The sequence below is a fragment of the Aphelocoma coerulescens genome, chromosome 3 (genome assembly GCF_041296385.1).
Source record: "Aphelocoma coerulescens isolate FSJ_1873_10779 chromosome 3, UR_Acoe_1.0, whole genome shotgun sequence".
NCBI classification, from domain to species: domain Eukaryota; kingdom Metazoa; phylum Chordata; class Aves; order Passeriformes; family Corvidae; genus Aphelocoma; species Aphelocoma coerulescens.
This window is the reverse complement of record NC_091016.1, coordinates 17,029,620-17,047,209: the sequence shown is the minus strand read 5'-3', so window position 1 is coordinate 17,047,209 and position 17,590 is coordinate 17,029,620. Positions and strand designations below refer to the sequence as shown.

General features: G+C 65.0%; 3 protein-coding genes across 3 annotated transcripts; all 3 read left to right on the top strand.

Moving 5' to 3' along the window:
* Nucleotides 1-674: 674 nt before the first annotated feature.
* On the top strand, nucleotides 675-4,430 carry LOC138107032 (serine/threonine-protein kinase pim-3-like). The gene is given in 8 exon segments (XM_069008365.1): nucleotides 675-937; nucleotides 1,984-2,086; nucleotides 2,274-2,687; nucleotides 2,780-2,830; nucleotides 3,044-3,413; nucleotides 3,626-3,802; nucleotides 4,098-4,225; nucleotides 4,227-4,430. Coding segments are annotated over 8 exon segments (1,710 nt in total).
* A 2,712-nt stretch (nucleotides 4,431-7,142) lies between these two features.
* Nucleotides 7,143-10,898, top strand: LOC138107031 (serine/threonine-protein kinase pim-3-like). Its single transcript, XM_069008364.1, is given in 8 exon segments — nucleotides 7,143-7,405; nucleotides 8,452-8,554; nucleotides 8,742-9,155; nucleotides 9,248-9,298; nucleotides 9,512-9,881; nucleotides 10,094-10,270; nucleotides 10,566-10,693; nucleotides 10,695-10,898. Coding segments are annotated over 8 exon segments (1,710 nt in total).
* Nucleotides 10,899-13,610: 2,712 nt separating this feature from the next.
* Nucleotides 13,611-17,378, top strand: LOC138107030 (serine/threonine-protein kinase pim-3-like). The gene is given in 8 exon segments (XM_069008362.1): nucleotides 13,611-13,873; nucleotides 14,932-15,034; nucleotides 15,222-15,635; nucleotides 15,728-15,778; nucleotides 15,992-16,361; nucleotides 16,574-16,750; nucleotides 17,046-17,173; nucleotides 17,175-17,378. Coding segments are annotated over 8 exon segments (1,710 nt in total).
* The last annotated feature ends 212 nt before the right edge of the window (nucleotides 17,379-17,590 follow it).

Genomic DNA, 17,590 nt, shown 5'->3' with positions numbered 1-17,590 from the left:
GCTGCACCAGATCCCGGGCACGTGGCCTCCTCCAGTCCTTGGCGGCCTCGGGGAGGCTCCAGAGCCCTGTGTGCGGGACAGCTGCTGCAGCACCCACCGCTGTGCCTGGGGGCAAACAGCGCCCAAGGAGCGGCTGCGCAAGTTCAGAGTCTGAAGCAGAATCCCCGGTGCACGCAAGTGAGAGCTGGGATTTCAGGGGCTGCCAGGAGACGCTGAATTCCTCTCCTCGCTGCCCTTTCTAGCCACGGCAACGCTGATGCAATCGGAAGAATTGCCCCTGCCCAGGCAGCTCTCAGGTAGAAGACTGGCTTTTGCTCCTCATGTTTCTGAGGGGCTAGCTGCCAATTCCTCAGGTTTTCCTTCCAATTAATACGGGGTTATGACTATTTTTACTAGTTTATTACTAGTTTATTTCTAGTTTTACTTCCTGCGGCTCCCTGTGAGCGAGGAAGCACCACAAACCCTCTCCCTCAAAGCCTTGAGGTACTGCCCAAGCAGAACTTTTTCATGCTCTTTCCTCCTGGTGATTTTATAATCTCGTCCACAGTCTGAAAGCAAACTGATGCCGTAGGCAAAAGCTTGACCTTGGAACCCTAGGGCACTTTCTGTGCGTGTGCTTGTGTCCCCACGGCCTTCGGGTGAGCCTGGTGAGGCCGAGGCCTGGGGCCCTCAAGATGGCGCCGGGGAGCCCCCGGGGCAGCGGGGCGGGGCGGCAGAGGGTGGATTTCCCCCGAGCGAGCGAGCGAGGGAGCGAGGGAGCGGCGGGGAAAGGCGCGGGGAGCAGGGGAGGCACAAAGGCCCCGGGTCTCTGGCAAGCGGGCGGCCAGTCGCCAACTGCTGGCTCCCGGAGCCGCTGGCAGGGCCGTGTCTCCTCCACGCCGGTGACACTGCACCTGCAGCGCTGCATCCGGCTCTGCCGGGCTCCCCAGCACGGACGGCAAGGACACGGACGGGCTGGAGCACGTGCGGACGGGGGACACCGAGATTTAGCGAGCGCTGGAGCACCTCTCCTGCAAGGAAAGGCTGAGACAGCTGGGCTTCTTCAGCCGGCAAAAGACACTTAGGCTTAGGCTCGACAGAACCGTGGCCTTCCAGGACCTGACGGCAACCTACAAGAAAGCTGGAGAGGGACTTTGGACAAGGGCAGGCAAGGACAGGACAAGGGAGAATGGATCCAAACGGAAAGAGAGTAGGTTTAGATGAGGTATTCAGAAAAATGACTCTCGTGGCACAGGTTGCCCGGAGAAGGTGTGGCTACCCCCTCCCCTGGCAGTGTTCAAGGCCAGGCTGAAAGGAGCTCTAGACAAGCCCTTGGTCCAGTGCCAGGGGTCCCTAGCCACAGCAGGGGGGCTTGCAACGACGTGATCTTTCAGGTCCCGTCCAAGCCAAACAATGCCGTGACTCCGTGATTCTGGGATACTTCCCCTCCTCATCCTCTGGCAGAAAAAGAAGCTTGGGACCAAGTTCCACATTGCAGACTCTGTCTTTTGGCAGCCTGCAACTGTCTCAACAGAGGATGAAAAGAGATGACATTACTGACACGATTTATCTTTTCTACCTGAAAATTAAAGGCTCCACTCCTGTCCACTCTCGCACAACCATCAGGACAGGGAACTCTTCCCGGTGAAATGCTTCATCTCACCCAAGGAAGAAGAAAGCTACAAGCCCACACTTTTCTTTATTTCTGTATTGATTTATTAGGTTATTTCTTTCACGGGCATTTATTTCTTTGTTTGCTTCTTCCCTTCCGCGGGGCGCGCGCCGGCTCCTCCGGTGGGCTCGCGCAGGGAACGGACGAACGGAACGGCCGCGCGCTCCGGCGGCTCAGCGGCAGCAGCAGCGGCAGCAGCAGCGGCAGCAGCAGCGGCAGCAGCAGCGCCTCTCTCGATCGGTTTTCCACTCGGATTTCCGCTCGCTCTCCGTCCCCTTCTCCCTCTCACACTCCACTCACTCCCGTCCCGTCCCTGTCTCCGCCTCTCCCAGCGCGGCTCATGCCGCGTCCCGCGGGCCGCCCCTCTGCGGGGCCGCCCCGTGCCCGCCGCGGTGCCGCCTCCGCCGGGCTCTCTCCGTCCTGGCAGCGGCTCTGGTGCTGGCGGAGCAGCACGCTCTTTTGGCTCCGCCTGGCGCGGGCCCTGGCCCGGCCCCGGCCGAGGCCCCTCCCGCGGCTCCGCCCGGAGCCGCCCCGCTGCCGCCCCTCGGCGGGGCCGCCCCCTGCCCGCCCCTGCCCGGCCCGCCGCGGTGCCGCCTCCGCCGGGCTCTCTCCGTACTGGCAGCGGCGCCGCTGGAAGGGCCGCTCGCTCTGGTGCTGGCGGAGCAGCACGCTCTTTTGGCTCCGCCTGGCGCGGGCCCTGGCCCGGCCCCGGCCCCGAACGAGGCCCCTCCGGCGCTTCCGCCCGGAGCCGCCCCGCTGCCGCCCGGCTCCCGCCCCGTCCCCGGCAGCGTCGTCCGCAGCATCGCCGGCAGCTTCCCCGCTCCGAACTCCGCCGCTCGTCAGCTCGGCCGCCGGCCCCGGGGCGGCTCGGGAAGCAGCAGCGCCCGGGGGCCCCGGGCAGAATGCCGAGAGCGCGGTGCCGCCCGCACGGGCGGAGAAGCCTCCCCTGGAGCAGCTCTACCGGCAGGGCCCGCTGCTGGGGAGCGGCGGCTGCGGCAGCGTTTACTCCGGGACCCGGCTCGCCGACGGCGCCCCGGTAAGAGTGGGGCCGGGTCGGAGGGGGGCGGCGGGCGGCGGGCGACGGGCGACGGGCGACGAGCTCAGCCCGCCGCTCGCCTTGACTTGCAGGTGGCCATCAAGCGAGTGTCCCGCGATCGCATCCCGGAGTGGGCGCGGCTGGTGAGTGAAAGCCGGCGGGGCGTGGCGGGCGGGGCTAGGGCGAGGCCCGGGAGGGTGGGAGCCGGGACGCTGCGAGGGGAGCGAGCGTGCAGTGAGCGGGGGCCGCGGAGCGTCCCGGGCCGGGCAATGGCGAGCGGCGGTGGGGCCGGGCCGGGGTGCCGAAGGCTCGGCGCAGCATCGGCCCCGCTGACGGCATCGCGGTCCCCCCCGCAGCACAACGGCGCCCTTGTGCCCCTGGAGCTGGCGCTGCTCTGGATGGTGTCGCGCCCTGGCTTCCGCGGCGTGGTGCGGCTCCTGGACTGGTTCGAGCTGCCCGACGGCTTCGCGCTGGTCATGGAGCGTCCGGAGCGCTGTCAGGACCTCTGGTACTTCCTGGAGGAGCGGGGCTTCCTGACGGAGCCCGTGGCGCGGGGGCTGTTCCGCCAGGTGCTGGAGGCCGTGCGGCACTGCACCAGCCGCGGCGTCCTGCACCGCGACATCAAGGCCGAGAACGTCCTCGTCGACCTGGCCACCGGCGAGGCAAAGCTCATCGACTTCGGGTGCGGCACGGTCCTCCAGGACACCTTCTACACCCGAATGTCAGGTGAGCCCAAAGGCGGGGCCCAGCCGGGCAGCAGAGATTCCCCCCTTTGCTGGCAGAGGCGGAAGAGGGAGGGAGCGAGGGGAAATCCTTCTGCAGCCGGCTGCAGCCAAGTTGCTTTCCGGCGGGGCGAGGGCTGCCTGTTGTGGAATGGGAGCTGGCTGGGAGGGAGCAGCACTCATCAGGGCCTGATGAGCTGCGCCCGTGTCCCGTAGGCACGCCGGAGTACAGCCCGCCGGAGTGGATCCTCTTTGGCTGCTACCATGGCCAGCCAGCCACCATCTGGTCCCTGGGCATCCTGCTCTATGAGCTGGTCTGTGGGCACCTTCCTTTCAACACGGATGAGGACATCATCCGGGGCCAGCTCTTCTTCCCGCCCCGGGTGTCTCAAGGTGGGGATGCGCCTTCACAGCACGGGGGGAGGGGGGGAAGGACGTGGTTGGCAGAGGGCAGGTGGCACGCAGGCGTCCTGCTCTTGCAGCTAGGGAGGAGGCTGATCTGCTGGGGTTAGCTGGAGGAGGTGGCACGTGTGCCTCTGGGCTGCTCTCGTCCGAAAGGGAGGATCGACGGGAAGGTTGGGGTGCAGCTTCCGAGCGCTCCTAGTGTGGCCTGGGCACCGTGGAATCTGGGAGAGCAGGGGCAGGAGCCTTGTCCCGCTGAGCAGCGTTTTCCCGTTTCTCTCCCCAGAGTGCCAGCACCTCATCCGGTGGTGTTTATCCATGGACCCCGCGCACAGGCCGTCCTTGGAAGACCTGTTTGAGCATTCTTGGCTGCAGGACCGTCACTTGGCCCAGGAGACAGCAGAGATCCATCCCTCTGCACAGTAGGATCCAGGAGCCCAGCAAGCACCAGCTGCACGCGTCTCGGGGCGCTCGAAGAAAACGGCAGAGCGTTTCCCTGCGGCCGTGGCACGGAGGAGAGAGCGCAGCCGAGGAGATGCTTCCGCTGGTCCTCGGCGCCTTGTGGAGGAAGCGGCTCAGTGCTCCCCATCCTATTGGAGAAGTCGTGGCAGTGCAGTGAAGTTGCCACGGACTGGAAAAGGGGAAACATCCCCCTGCAGCTCAATGGCATCGTGATGTCCCCGCAAGCCGAGGCACCGCCGGGGTGTTCTTCTGGAGCACGACCTGGAGCCGGACAACACCGTCCTCGAGCTGGCCGCTGGCGGGGCAAAGCCGGTTGGCTTTGGTTGCGGCCCCTTCCTGGAGGACACGCTCTGCGCCCCGACGGAATCAAGATGAGTCCACAGCCGGCGGAGGGGTGGGGGGATGCTCGTGGTTCCAGGCGTGGCAGGGCTCGGCCGGGCCAGGCGCCGGAGCTTCCCCGCTTGGCGGCGCCGGGGAATATTAATTTTTCCGCCGGCCGCCAAGTTGCTTTTTGGCGGGACAGGGCACGGATGCTGTGCAGGGGGAGCCAGCGCCCGGCCTTGCTGATAGCTTCTGCCACCCAGCCTGGCCCGGGCTGGGGCGGGGGGAGCCAGCCTGGCAAAAGCATCCGTCCGTAGGGACGGGGGGCAGCAGAGGGGGGCGGGTTCCGAAGGCGTGCCCCTGCTGGTCTGCTTTGCGGGCCCTTGAGGAAGGGGTGGGCTTACGCGTGGGAAAGGTGGGGTTTTTCCCCAGCCATGGAGAGCCTTAATGCTTGCATGGAGTGCTCAGACCCTCCCCAGGCCCGTGATACGGTGATAACCTTTGACGCTTTTTCTTGCTCCCAGGTCTTGTTTTGAATTGACTTTCATGCAATCGTTCTTTGCTTTTTCCAGGAAGGTTGCACCGGGTGCCCGGACCGCATGGGGAAGCGCTGGCCCCCTGTTTGTGGAGTGCGTCCGGTGCCGGCGCTACCCCGGGGGGCCGCGGTCTGCGGGGCCATCGCCTTCAAGACGGACGAGGACCTCGTGCGGGATCGGCTCCTCTCTTGGCAGCAGGTCTCCAGAGGTGGGTACCCGGCTTCACAGCAACGGGTGGCAGATGGGCTTCCGGCAGACGGCAGCGGGCACACGAGCATCCCGCTCTTGCAGCTGCTGAGGAGACTGCTCTGCCGTGTTTAAGTGGAGGAGGTGGAACGTGGCCTGCCATGCTGCTCTCCTCTAGAAACGGAGAATTGGCACCGCCAGCAGCCTGGCCCGGGCACAGGCCGTGCTGGGACAGGGGGGACAGGAGCCCTGTCCGGCTGACCGCGGCTTTCTGGTTTCTCTCCCCAGGGTGCCAGCACCTCAGGCACGGAAGCAGCACCGCTCGGCCTGCGAATCTGGGAGGGCTGGAGGGCGGCGGGTGTTAATTTGCTGTCAAAAATAAATCTTGTTCTTGTCGTTGTCATCGGAGCCTTTCTTTCATCCTTTTCCAAGCTTTTGGTCCCCTTCCTCCAGGGTAATCTTTTTGGGTCCTTCCTCAGCCACTCGGTGGCCTTTGGCAGGGGGTGTTAAGCAACGCGAAAATTTCAACAACAGCTCCTGTTGCCAACGGCAGCAGCCCCTTCGAGAAGCCGGAGCTGCCAGCCAGGCTCGCGTGTGCTTTGGAAAGGGGAGCGGTTTGCAGGGACGCAGTGGTCGCCCCGCTGCAAAAGCTGGGAGGAAATCAGAAGCGGCAAAATGCCATTTCGGCTCAAGCCCCGCCCAAATACTTCTTCATCTTTCCCCTCTGCTCCAAGATAGGCAGGCAGGGCTGGACTCCGGCAAGGTTCCAAGTTCTTTGTGCTCCCTGGCATCAAAGGGATCACGATGGAAACTCTTGTACGCAGTGACTGCGGTACAGCTCCTGAAGGAAAAAAGGGAGTGTCACGAGATGGGACATCCTTCTTGTCTCCTTTGTCTCCCCAGGAGCCCCTCGGAAAGAGAAATGCCTGCAAGGGCTTTATCTGACTCCTTCCCAGCCAGCCCTTCCCTCCTCGCTCCCGGGTCTCGTTTGCTCCGCAGGCCTCATTAGCTCGCTAAACTCAGAGGAGCCCCGGTAGGAAAAAAGGCTGCCTGGCGTGGCGCTGGTTGATCCCTGTCTCATCTTGATTCCATTTGCCCTGCTCCCCAACCTTCCACCCAAAGAGACCAAAGCATCCCCCACAGCCCCACGGTGCTGCACCAGATCCCGGGCACGTGGCCTCCTCCAGTCCTTGGCGGCCTCGGGGAGGCTCCAGAGCCCTGTGTGCGGGACAGCTGCTGCAGCACCCACCGCTGTGCCTGGGGGCAAACAGCGCCCAAGGAGCGGCTGCGCAAGTTCAGAGTCTGAAGCAGAATCCCCGGTGCACGCAAGTGAGAGCTGGGATTTCAGGGGCTGCCAGGAGACGCTGAATTCCTCTCCTCGCTGCCCTTTCTAGCCACGGCAACGCTGATGCAATCGGAAGAATTGCCCCTGCCCAGGCAGCTCTCAGGTAGAAGACTGGCTTTTGCTCCTCATGTTTCTGAGGGGCTAGCTGCCAATTCCTCAGGTTTTCCTTCCAATTAATACGGGGTTATGACTATTTTTACTAGTTTATTACTAGTTTATTTCTAGTTTTACTTCCTGCGGCTCCCTGTGAGCGAGGAAGCACCACAAACCCTCTCCCTCAAAGCCTTGAGGTACTGCCCAAGCAGAACTTTTTCATGCTCTTTCCTCCTGGTGATTTTATAATCTCGTCCACAGTCTGAAAGCAAACTGATGCCGTAGGCAAAAGCTTGACCTTGGAACCCTAGGGCACTTTCTGTGCGTGTGCTTGTGTCCCCACGGCCTTCGGGTGAGCCTGGTGAGGCCGAGGCCTGGGGCCCTCAAGATGGCGCCGGGGAGCCCCCGGGGCAGCGGGGCGGGGCGGCAGAGGGTGGATTTCCCCCGAGCGAGCGAGCGAGGGAGCGAGGGAGCGGCGGGGAAAGGCGCGGGGAGCAGGGGAGGCACAAAGGCCCTGGGTCTCTGGCAAGCGGGCGGCCAGTCGCCAACTGCTGGCTCCCGGAGCCGCTGGCAGGGCCGTGTCTCCTCCACGCCGGTGACACTGCACCTGCAGCGCTGCATCCGGCTCTGCCGGGCTCCCCAGCACGGATGGCAAGGACATGGACGGGCTGGAGCACGTGCGGACGGGGGACACCGAGATTTAGCGAGCGCTGGAGCACCTCTCCTGCAAGGAAAGGCTGAGACAGCTGGGCTTCTTCAGCCGGCAAAAGACACTTAGGCTTAGGCTCGACAGAACCGTGGCCTTCCAGGACCTGACGGCAACCTACAAGAAAGCTGGAGAGGGACTTTGGACAAGGGCAGGCAAGGACAGGACAAGGGAGAATGGATCCAAACGGAAAGAGAGTAGGTTTAGATGAGGTATTCAGAAAAATGACTCTCGTGGCACAGGTTGCCCGGAGAAGGTGTGGCTACCCCCTCCCCTGGCAGTGTTCAAGGCCAGGCTGAAAGGAGCTCTAGACAAGCCCTTGGTCCAGTGCCAGGGGTCCCTAGCCACAGCAGGGGGGCTTGCAACGACGTGATCTTTCAGGTCCCGTCCAAGCCAAACAATGCCGTGACTCCGTGATTCTGGGATACTTCCCCTCCTCATCCTCTGGCAGAAAAAGAAGCTTGGGACCAAGTTCCACATTGCAGACTCTGTCTTTTGGCAGCCTGCAACTGTCTCAACAGAGGATGAAAAGAGATGACATTACTGACACGATTTATCTTTTCTACCTGAAAATTAAAGGCTCCACTCCTGTCCACTCTCGCACAACCATCAGGACAGGGAACTCTTCCCGGTGAAATGCTTCATCTCACCCAAGGAAGAAGAAAGCTACAAGCCCACACTTTTCTTTATTTCTGTATTGATTTATTAGGTTATTTCTTTCACGGGCATTTATTTCTTTGTTTGCTTCTTCCCTTCCACGGGGCGCGCGCCGGCTCCTCCGGTGGGCTCGCGCAGGGAACGGACGAACGGAACGGCCGCGCGCTCCGGCGGCTCAGCGGCAGCAGCAGCGGCAGCAGCAGCGGCAGCAGCAGCGGCAGCAGCAGCGCCTCTCTCGATCGGTTTTCCACTCGGATTTCCGCTCGCTCTCCGTCCCCTTCTCCCTCTCACACTCCACTCACTCCCGTCCCGTCCCTGTCTCCGCCTCTCCCAGCGCGGCTCATGCCGCGTCCCGCGGGCCGCCCCTCTGCGGGGCCGCCCCGTGCCCGCCGCGGTGCCGCCTCCGCCGGGCTCTCTCCGTCCTGGCAGCGGCTCTGGTGCTGGCGGAGCAGCACGCTCTTTTGGCTCCGCCTGGCGCGGGCCCTGGCCCGGCCCCGGCCGAGGCCCCTCCCGCGGCTCCGCCCGGAGCCGCCCCGCTGCCGCCCCTCGGCGGGGCCGCCCCCTGCCCGCCCCTGCCCGGCCCGCCGCGGTGCCGCCTCCGCCGGGCTCTCTCCGTACTGGCAGCGGCGCCGCTGGAAGGGCCGCTCGCTCTGGTGCTGGCGGAGCAGCACGCTCTTTTGGCTCCGCCTGGCGCGGGCCCTGGCCCGGCCCCGGCCCCGAACGAGGCCCCTCCGGCGCTTCCGCCCGGAGCCGCCCCGCTGCCGCCCGGCTCCCGCCCCGTCCCCGGCAGCGTCGTCCGCAGCATCGCCGGCAGCTTCCCCGCTCCGAACTCCGCCGCTCGTCAGCTCGGCCGCCGGCCCCGGGGCGGCTCGGGAAGCAGCAGCGCCCGGGGGCCCCGGGCAGAATGCCGAGAGCGCGGTGCCGCCCGCACGGGCGGAGAAGCCTCCCCTGGAGCAGCTCTACCGGCAGGGCCCGCTGCTGGGGAGCGGCGGCTGCGGCAGCGTTTACTCCGGGACCCGGCTCGCCGACGGCGCCCCGGTAAGAGTGGGGCCGGGTCGGAGGGGGGCGGCGGGCGGCGGGCGACGGGCGACGGGCGACGAGCTCAGCCCGCCGCTCGCCTTGACTTGCAGGTGGCCATCAAGCGAGTGTCCCGCGATCGCATCCCGGAGTGGGCGCGGCTGGTGAGTGAAAGCCGGCGGGGCGTGGCGGGCGGGGCTAGGGCGAGGCCCGGGAGGGTGGGAGCCGGGACGCTGCGAGGGGAGCGAGCGTGCAGTGAGCGGGGGCCGCGGAGCGTCCCGGGCCGGGCAATGGCGAGCGGCGGTGGGGCCGGGCCGGGGTGCCGAAGGCTCGGCGCAGCATCGGCCCCGCTGACGGCATCGCGGTCCCCCCCGCAGCACAACGGCGCCCTTGTGCCCCTGGAGCTGGCGCTGCTCTGGATGGTGTCGCGCCCTGGCTTCCGCGGCGTGGTGCGGCTCCTGGACTGGTTCGAGCTGCCCGACGGCTTCGCGCTGGTCATGGAGCGTCCGGAGCGCTGTCAGGACCTCTGGTACTTCCTGGAGGAGCGGGGCTTCCTGACGGAGCCCGTGGCGCGGGGGCTGTTCCGCCAGGTGCTGGAGGCCGTGCGGCACTGCACCAGCCGCGGCGTCCTGCACCGCGACATCAAGGCCGAGAACGTCCTCGTCGACCTGGCCACCGGCGAGGCAAAGCTCATCGACTTCGGGTGCGGCACGGTCCTCCAGGACACCTTCTACACCCGAATGTCAGGTGAGCCCAAAGGCGGGGCCCAGCCGGGCAGCAGAGATTCCCCCCTTTGCTGGCAGAGGCGGAAGAGGGAGGGAGCGAGGGGAAATCCTTCTGCAGCCGGCTGCAGCCAAGTTGCTTTCCGGCGGGGCGAGGGCTGCCTGTTGTGGAATGGGAGCTGGCTGGGAGGGAGCAGCACTCATCAGGGCCTGATGAGCTGCGCCCGTGTCCCGTAGGCACGCCGGAGTACAGCCCGCCGGAGTGGATCCTCTTTGGCTGCTACCATGGCCAGCCAGCCACCATCTGGTCCCTGGGCATCCTGCTCTATGAGCTGGTCTGTGGGCACCTTCCTTTCAACACGGATGAGGACATCATCCGGGGCCAGCTCTTCTTCCCGCCCCGGGTGTCTCAAGGTGGGGATGCGCCTTCACAGCACGGGGGGAGGGGGGGAAGGACGTGGTTGGCAGAGGGCAGGTGGCACGCAGGCGTCCTGCTCTTGCAGCTAGGGAGGAGGCTGATCTGCTGGGGTTAGCTGGAGGAGGTGGCACGTGTGCCTCTGGGCTGCTCTCGTCCGAAAGGGAGGATCGACGGGAAGGTTGGGGTGCAGCTTCCGAGCGCTCCTAGTGTGGCCTGGGCACCGTGGAATCTGGGAGAGCAGGGGCAGGAGCCTTGTCCCGCTGAGCAGCGTTTTCCCGTTTCTCTCCCCAGAGTGCCAGCACCTCATCCGGTGGTGTTTATCCATGGACCCCGCGCACAGGCCGTCCTTGGAAGACCTGTTTGAGCATTCTTGGCTGCAGGACCGTCACTTGGCCCAGGAGACAGCAGAGATCCATCCCTCTGCACAGTAGGATCCAGGAGCCCAGCAAGCACCAGCTGCACGCGTCTCGGGGCGCTCGAAGAAAACGGCAGAGCGTTTCCCTGCGGCCGTGGCACGGAGGAGAGAGCGCAGCCGAGGAGATGCTTCCGCTGGTCCTCGGCGCCTTGTGGAGGAAGCGGCTCAGTGCTCCCCATCCTATTGGAGAAGTCGTGGCAGTGCAGTGAAGTTGCCACGGACTGGAAAAGGGGAAACATCCCCCTGCAGCTCAATGGCATCGTGATGTCCCCGCAAGCCGAGGCACCGCCGGGGTGTTCTTCTGGAGCACGACCTGGAGCCGGACAACACCGTCCTCGAGCTGGCCGCTGGCGGGGCAAAGCCGGTTGGCTTTGGTTGCGGCCCCTTCCTGGAGGACACGCTCTGCGCCCCGACGGAATCAAGATGAGTCCACAGCCGGCGGAGGGGTGGGGGGATGCTCGTGGTTCCAGGCGTGGCAGGGCTCGGCCGGGCCAGGCGCCGGAGCTTCCCCGCTTGGCGGCGCCGGGGAATATTAATTTTTCCGCCGGCCGCCAAGTTGCTTTTTGGCGGGACAGGGCACGGATGCTGTGCAGGGGGAGCCAGCGCCCGGCCTTGCTGACAGCTTCTGCCACCCAGCCTGGCCCGGGCTGGGGCGGGGGGAGCCAGCCTGGCAAAAGCATCCGTCCGTAGGGACGGGGGGCAGCAGAGGGGGGCGGGTTCCGAAGGCGTGCCCCTGCTGGTCTGCTTTGCGGGCCCTTGAGGAAGGGGTGGGCTTACGCGTGGGAAAGGTGGGGTTTTTCCCCAGCCATGGAGAGCCTTAATGCTTGCATGGAGTGCTCAGACCCTCCCCAGGCCCGTGATACGGTGATAACCTTTGACGCTTTTTCTTGCTCCCAGGTCTTGTTTTGAATTGACTTTCATGCAATCGTTCTTTGCTTTTTCCAGGAAGGTTGCACCGGGTGCCCGGACCGCATGGGGAAGCGCTGGCCCCCTGTTTGTGGAGTGCGTCCGGTGCCGGCGCTACCCCGGGGGGCCGCGGTCTGCGGGGCCATCGCCTTCAAGACGGACGAGGACCTCGTGCGGGATCGGCTCCTCTCTTGGCAGCAGGTCTCCAGAGGTGGGTACCCGGCTTCACAGCAACGGGTGGCAGATGGGCTTCCGGCAGACGGCAGCGGGCACACGAGCATCCCGCTCTTGCAGCTGCTGAGGAGACTGCTCTGCCGTGTTTAAGTGGAGGAGGTGGAACGTGGCCTGCCATGCTGCTCTCCTCTAGAAACGGAGAATTGGCACCGCCAGCAGCCTGGCCCGGGCACAGGCCGTGCTGGGACAGGGGGGACAGGAGCCCTGTCCAGCTGACCGCGGCTTTCTGGTTTCTCTCCCCAGGGTGCCAGCACCTCAGGCACGGAAGCAGCACCGCTCGGCCTGCGAATCTGGGAGGGCTGGAGGGCGGCGGGTGTTAATTTGCTGTCAAAAATAAATCTTGTTCTTGTCGTTGTCATCGGAGCCTTTCTTTCATCCTTTTCCAAGCTTTTGGTCCCCTTCCTCCAGGGTAATCTTTTTGGGTCCTTCCTCAGCCACTCGGTGGCCTTTGGCAGGGGGTGTTAAGCAACGCGAAAATTTCAACAACAGCTCCTGTTGCCAACGGCAGCAGCCCCTTCGAGAAGCCGGAGCTGCCAGCCAGGCTCGCGTGTGCTTTGGAAAGGGGAGCGGTTTGCAGGGACGCAGTGGTCGCCCCGCTGCAAAAGCTGGGAGGAAATCAGAAGCGGCAAAATGCCATTTCGGCTCAAGCCCCGCCCAAATACTTCTTCATCTTTCCCCTCTGCTCCAAGATAGGCAGGCAGGGCTGGACTCCGGCAAGGTTCCAAGTTCTTTGTGCTCCCTGGCATCAAAGGGATCACGATGGAAACTCTTGTACGCAGTGACTGCGGTACAGCTCCTGAAGGAAAAAAGGGAGTGTCACGAGATGGGACATCCTTCTTGTCTCCTTTGTCTCCCCAGGAGCCCCTCGGAAAGAGAAATGCCTGCAAGGGCTTTATCTGACTCCTTCCCAGCCAGCCCTTCCCTCCTCGCTCCCGGGTCTCGTTTGCTCCGCAGGCCTCATTAGCTCGCTAAACTCAGAGGAGCCCCGGTAGGAAAAAAGGCTGCCTGGCGTGGCGCTGGTTGATCCCTGTCTCATCTTGATTCCATTTGCCCTGCTCCCCAACCTTCCACCCAAAGAGACCAAAGCATCCCCCACAGCCCCACGGTGCTGCACCAGATCCCGGGCACGTGGCCTCCTCCAGTCCTTGGCGGCCTCGGGGAGGCTCCAGAGCCCTGTGTGCGGGACAGCTGCTGCAGCACCCACCGCTGTGCCTGGGGGCAAACAGCGCCCAAGGAGCGGCTGCGCAAGTTCAGAGTCTGAAGCAGAATCCCCGGTGCACGCAAGTGAGAGCTGGGATTTCAGGGGCTGCCAGGAGACGCTGAATTCCTCTCCTCGCTGCCCTTTCTAGCCACGGCAACGCTGATGCAATCGGAAGAATTGCCCCTGCCCAGGCAGCTCTCAGGTAGAAGACTGGCTTTTGCTCCTCATGTTTCTGAGGGGCTAGCTGCCAATTCCTCAGGTTTTCCTTCCAATTAATACGGGGTTATGACTATTTTTACTAGTTTATTACTAGTTTATTTCTAGTTTTACTTCCTGCGGCTCCCTGTGAGCGAGGAAGCACCACAAACCCTCTCCCTCAAAGCCTTGAGGTACTGCCCAAGCAGAACTTTTTCATGCTCTTTCCTCCTGGTGATTTTATAATCTCGTCCACAGTCTGAAAGCAAACTGATGCCGTAGGCAAAAGCTTGACCTTGGAACCCTAGGGCACTTTCTGTGCGTGTGCTTGTGTCCCCACGGCCTTCGGGTGAGCCTGGTGAGGCCGAGGCCTGGGGCCCTCAAGATGGCGCCGGGGAGCCCCCGGGGCAGCGGGGCGGGGCGGCAGAGGGTGGATTTCCCCCGAGCGAGCGAGCGAGGGAGCGAGGGAGCGGCGGGGAAAGGCGCGGGGAGCAGGGGAGGCACAAAGGCCCCGGCTCTCTGGCAAGCGGGCGGCCAGTCGCCAACTGCTGGCTCCCGGAGCCGCTGGCAGGGCCGTGTCTCCTCCACGCCGGTGACACTGCACCTGCAGCGCTGCATCCGGCTCTGCCGGGCTCCCCAGCACGGATGGCAAGGACACGGACGGGCTGGAGCACGTGCGGACGGGGGACACCGAGATTTAGCGAGCGCTGGAGCACCTCTCCTGCAAGGAAAGGCTGAGACAGCTGGGCTTCTTCAGCCGGCAAAAGACACTTAGGCTTAGGCTCGACAGAACCGTGGCCTTCCAGGACCTGACGGCAACCTACAAGAAAGCTGGAGAGGGACTTTGGACAAGGGCAGGCAAGGACAGGACAAGGGAGAATGGATCCAAACGGAAAGAGAGTAGGTTTAGATGAGGTATTCAGAAAAATGACTCTCGTGGCACAGGTTGCCCGGAGAAGGTGTGGCTACCCCCTCCCCTGGCAGTGTTCAAGGCCAGGCTGAAAGGAGCTCTAGACAAGCCCTTGGTCCAGTGCCAGGGGTCCCTAGCCACAGCAGGGGGGCTTGCAACGACGTGATCTTTCAGGTCCCGTCCAAGCCAAACAATGCCGTGACTCCGTGATTCTGGGATACTTCCCCTCCTCATCCTCTGGCAGAAAAAGAAGCTTGGGACCAAGTTCCACATTGCAGACTCTGTCTTTTGGCAGCCTGCAACTGTCTCAACAGAGGATGAAAAGAGATGACATTACTGACACGATTTATCTTTTCTACCTGAAAATTAAAGGCTCCACTCCTGTCCACTCTCGCACAACCATCAGGACAGGGAACTCTTCCCGGTGAAATGCTTCATCTCACCCAAGGAAGAAGAAAGCTACAAGCCCACACTTTTCTTTATTTCTGTATTGATTTATTAGGTTATTTCTTTCACGGGCATTTATTTCTTTGTTTGCTTCTTCCCTTCCGCGGGGCGCGCGCCGGCTCCTCCGGTGGGCTCGCGCAGGGAACGGACGAACGGAACGGCCGCGTGCTCCGGCGGCTCAGCGGCAGCAGCAGCGGCAGCAGCAGCGGCAGCAGCAGCGGCAGCAGCAGCGGCAGCAGCAGCGCCTCTCTCGATCGGTTTTCCACTCGGATTTCCGCTCGCTCTCCGTCCCCTTCTCCCTCTCACACTCCACTCACTCCCGTCCCGTCCCTGTCTCCGCCTCTCCCAGCGCGGCTCATGCCGCGTCCCGCGGGCCGCCCCTCTGCGGGGCCGCCCCGTGCCCGCCGCGGTGCCGCCTCCGCCGGGCTCTCTCCGTCCTGGCAGCGGCTCTGGTGCTGGCGGAGCAGCACGCTCTTTTGGCTCCGCCTGGCGCGGGCCCTGGCCCGGCCCCGGCCGAGGCCCCTCCCGCGGCTCCGCCCGGAGCCGCCCCGCTGCCGCCCCTCGGCGGGGCCGCCCCCTGCCCGCCCCTGCCCGGCCCGCCGCGGTGCCGCCTCCGCCGGGCTCTCTCCGTACTGGCAGCGGCGCCGCTGGAAGGGCCGCTCGCTCTGGTGCTGGCGGAGCAGCACGCTCTTTTGGCTCCGCCTGGCGCGGGCCCTGGCCCGGCCCCGGCCCCGAACGAGGCCCCTCCGGCGCTTCCGCCCGGAGCCGCCCCGCTGCCGCCCGGCTCCCGCCCCGTCCCCGGCAGCGTCGTCCGCAGCATCGCCGGCAGCTTCCCCGCTCCGAACTCCGCCGCTCGTCAGCTCGGCCGCCGGCCCCGGGGCGGCTCGGGAAGCAGCAGCGCCCGGGGGCCCCGGGCAGAATGCCGAGAGCGCGGTGCCGCCCGCACGGGCGGAGAAGCCTCCCCTGGAGCAGCTCTACCGGCAGGGCCCGCTGCTGGGGAGCGGCGGCTGCGGCAGCGTTTACTCCGGGACCCGGCTCGCCGACGGCGCCCCGGTAAGAGTGGGGCCGGGTCGGAGGGGGGCGGCGGGCGGCGGGCGACGGGCGACGGGCGACGAGCTCAGCCCGCCGCTCGCCTTGACTTGCAGGTGGCCATCAAGCGAGTGTCCCGCGATCGCATCCCGGAGTGGGCGCGGCTGGTGAGTGAAAGCCGGCGGGGCGTGGCGGGCGGGGCTAGGGCGAGGCCCGGGAGGGTGGGAGCCGGGACGCTGCGAGGGGAGCGAGCGTGCAGTGAGCGGGGGCCGCGGAGCGTCCCGGGCCGGGCAATGGCGAGCGGCGGTGGGGCCGGGCCGGGGTGCCGAAGGCTCGGCGCAGCATCGGCCCCGCTGACGGCATCGCGGTCCCCCCCGCAGCACAACGGCGCCCTTGTGCCCCTGGAGCTGGCGCTGCTCTGGATGGTGTCGCGCCCTGGCTTCCGCGGCGTGGTGCGGCTCCTGGACTGGTTCGAGCTGCCCGACGGCTTCGCGCTGGTCATGGAGCGTCCGGAGCGCTGTCAGGACCTCTGGTACTTCCTGGAGGAGCGGGGCTTCCTGACGGAGCCCGTGGCGCGGGGGCTGTTCCGCCAGGTGCTGGAGGCCGTGCGGCACTGCACCAGCCGCGGCGTCCTGCACCGCGACATCAAGGCCGAGAACGTCCTCGTCGACCTGGCCACCGGCGAGGCAAAGCTCATCGACTTCGGGTGCGGCACGGTCCTCCAGGACACCTTCTACACCCGAATGTCAGGTGAGCCCAAAGGCGGGGCCCAGCCGGGCAGCAGAGATTCCCCCCTTTGCTGGCAGAGGCGGAAGAGGGAGGGAGCGAGGGGAAATCCTTCTGCAGCCGGCTGCAGCCAAGTTGCTTTCCGGCGGGGCGAGGGCTGCCTGTTGTGGAATGGGAGCTGGCTGGGAGGGAGCAGCACTCATCAGGGCCTGATGAGCTGCGCCCGTGTCCCGTAGGCACGCCGGAGTACAGCCCGCCGGAGTGGATCCTCTTTGGCTGCTACCATGGCCAGCCAGCCACCATCTGGTCCCTGGGCATCCTGCTCTATGAGCTGGTCTGTGGGCACCTTCCTTTCAACACGGATGAGGACATCATCCGGGGCCAGCTCTTCTTCCCGCCCCGGGTGTCTCAAGGTGGGGATGCGCCTTCACAGCACGGGGGGAGGGGGGGAAGGACGTGGTTGGCAGAGGGCAGGTGGCACGCAGGCGTCCTGCTCTTGCAGCTAGGGAGGAGGCTGATCTGCTGGGGTTAGCTGGAGGAGGTGGCACGTGTGCCTCTGGGCTGCTCTCGTCCGAAAGGGAGGATCGACGGGAAGGTTGGGGTGCAGCTTCCGAGCGCTCCTAGTGTGGCCTGGGCACCGTGGAATCTGGGAGAGCAGGGGCAGGAGCCTTGTCCCGCTGAGCAGCGTTTTCCCGTTTCTCTCCCCAGAGTGCCAGCACCTCATCCGGTGGTGTTTATCCATGGACCCCGCGCACAGGCCGTCCTTGGAAGACCTGTTTGAGCATTCTTGGCTGCAGGACCGTCACTTGGCCCAGGAGACAGCAGAGATCCATCCCTCTGCACAGTAGGATCCAGGAGCCCAGCAAGCACCAGCTGCACGCGTCTCGGGGCGCTCGAAGAAAACGGCAGAGCGTTTCCCTGCGGCCGTGGCACGGAGGAGAGAGCGCAGCCGAGGAGATGCTTCCGCTGGTCCTCGGCGCCTTGTGGAGGAAGCGGCTCAGTGCTCCCCATCCTATTGGAGAAGTCGTGGCAGTGCAGTGAAGTTGCCACGGACTGGAAAAGGGGAAACATCCCCCTGCAGCTCAATGGCATCGTGATGTCCCCGCAAGCCGAGGCACCGCCGGGGTGTTCTTCTGGAGCACGACCTGGAGCCGGACAACACCGTCCTCGAGCTGGCCGCTGGCGGGGCAAAGCCGGTTGGCTTTGGTTGCGGCCCCTTCCTGGAGGACACGCTCTGCGCCCCGACGGAATCA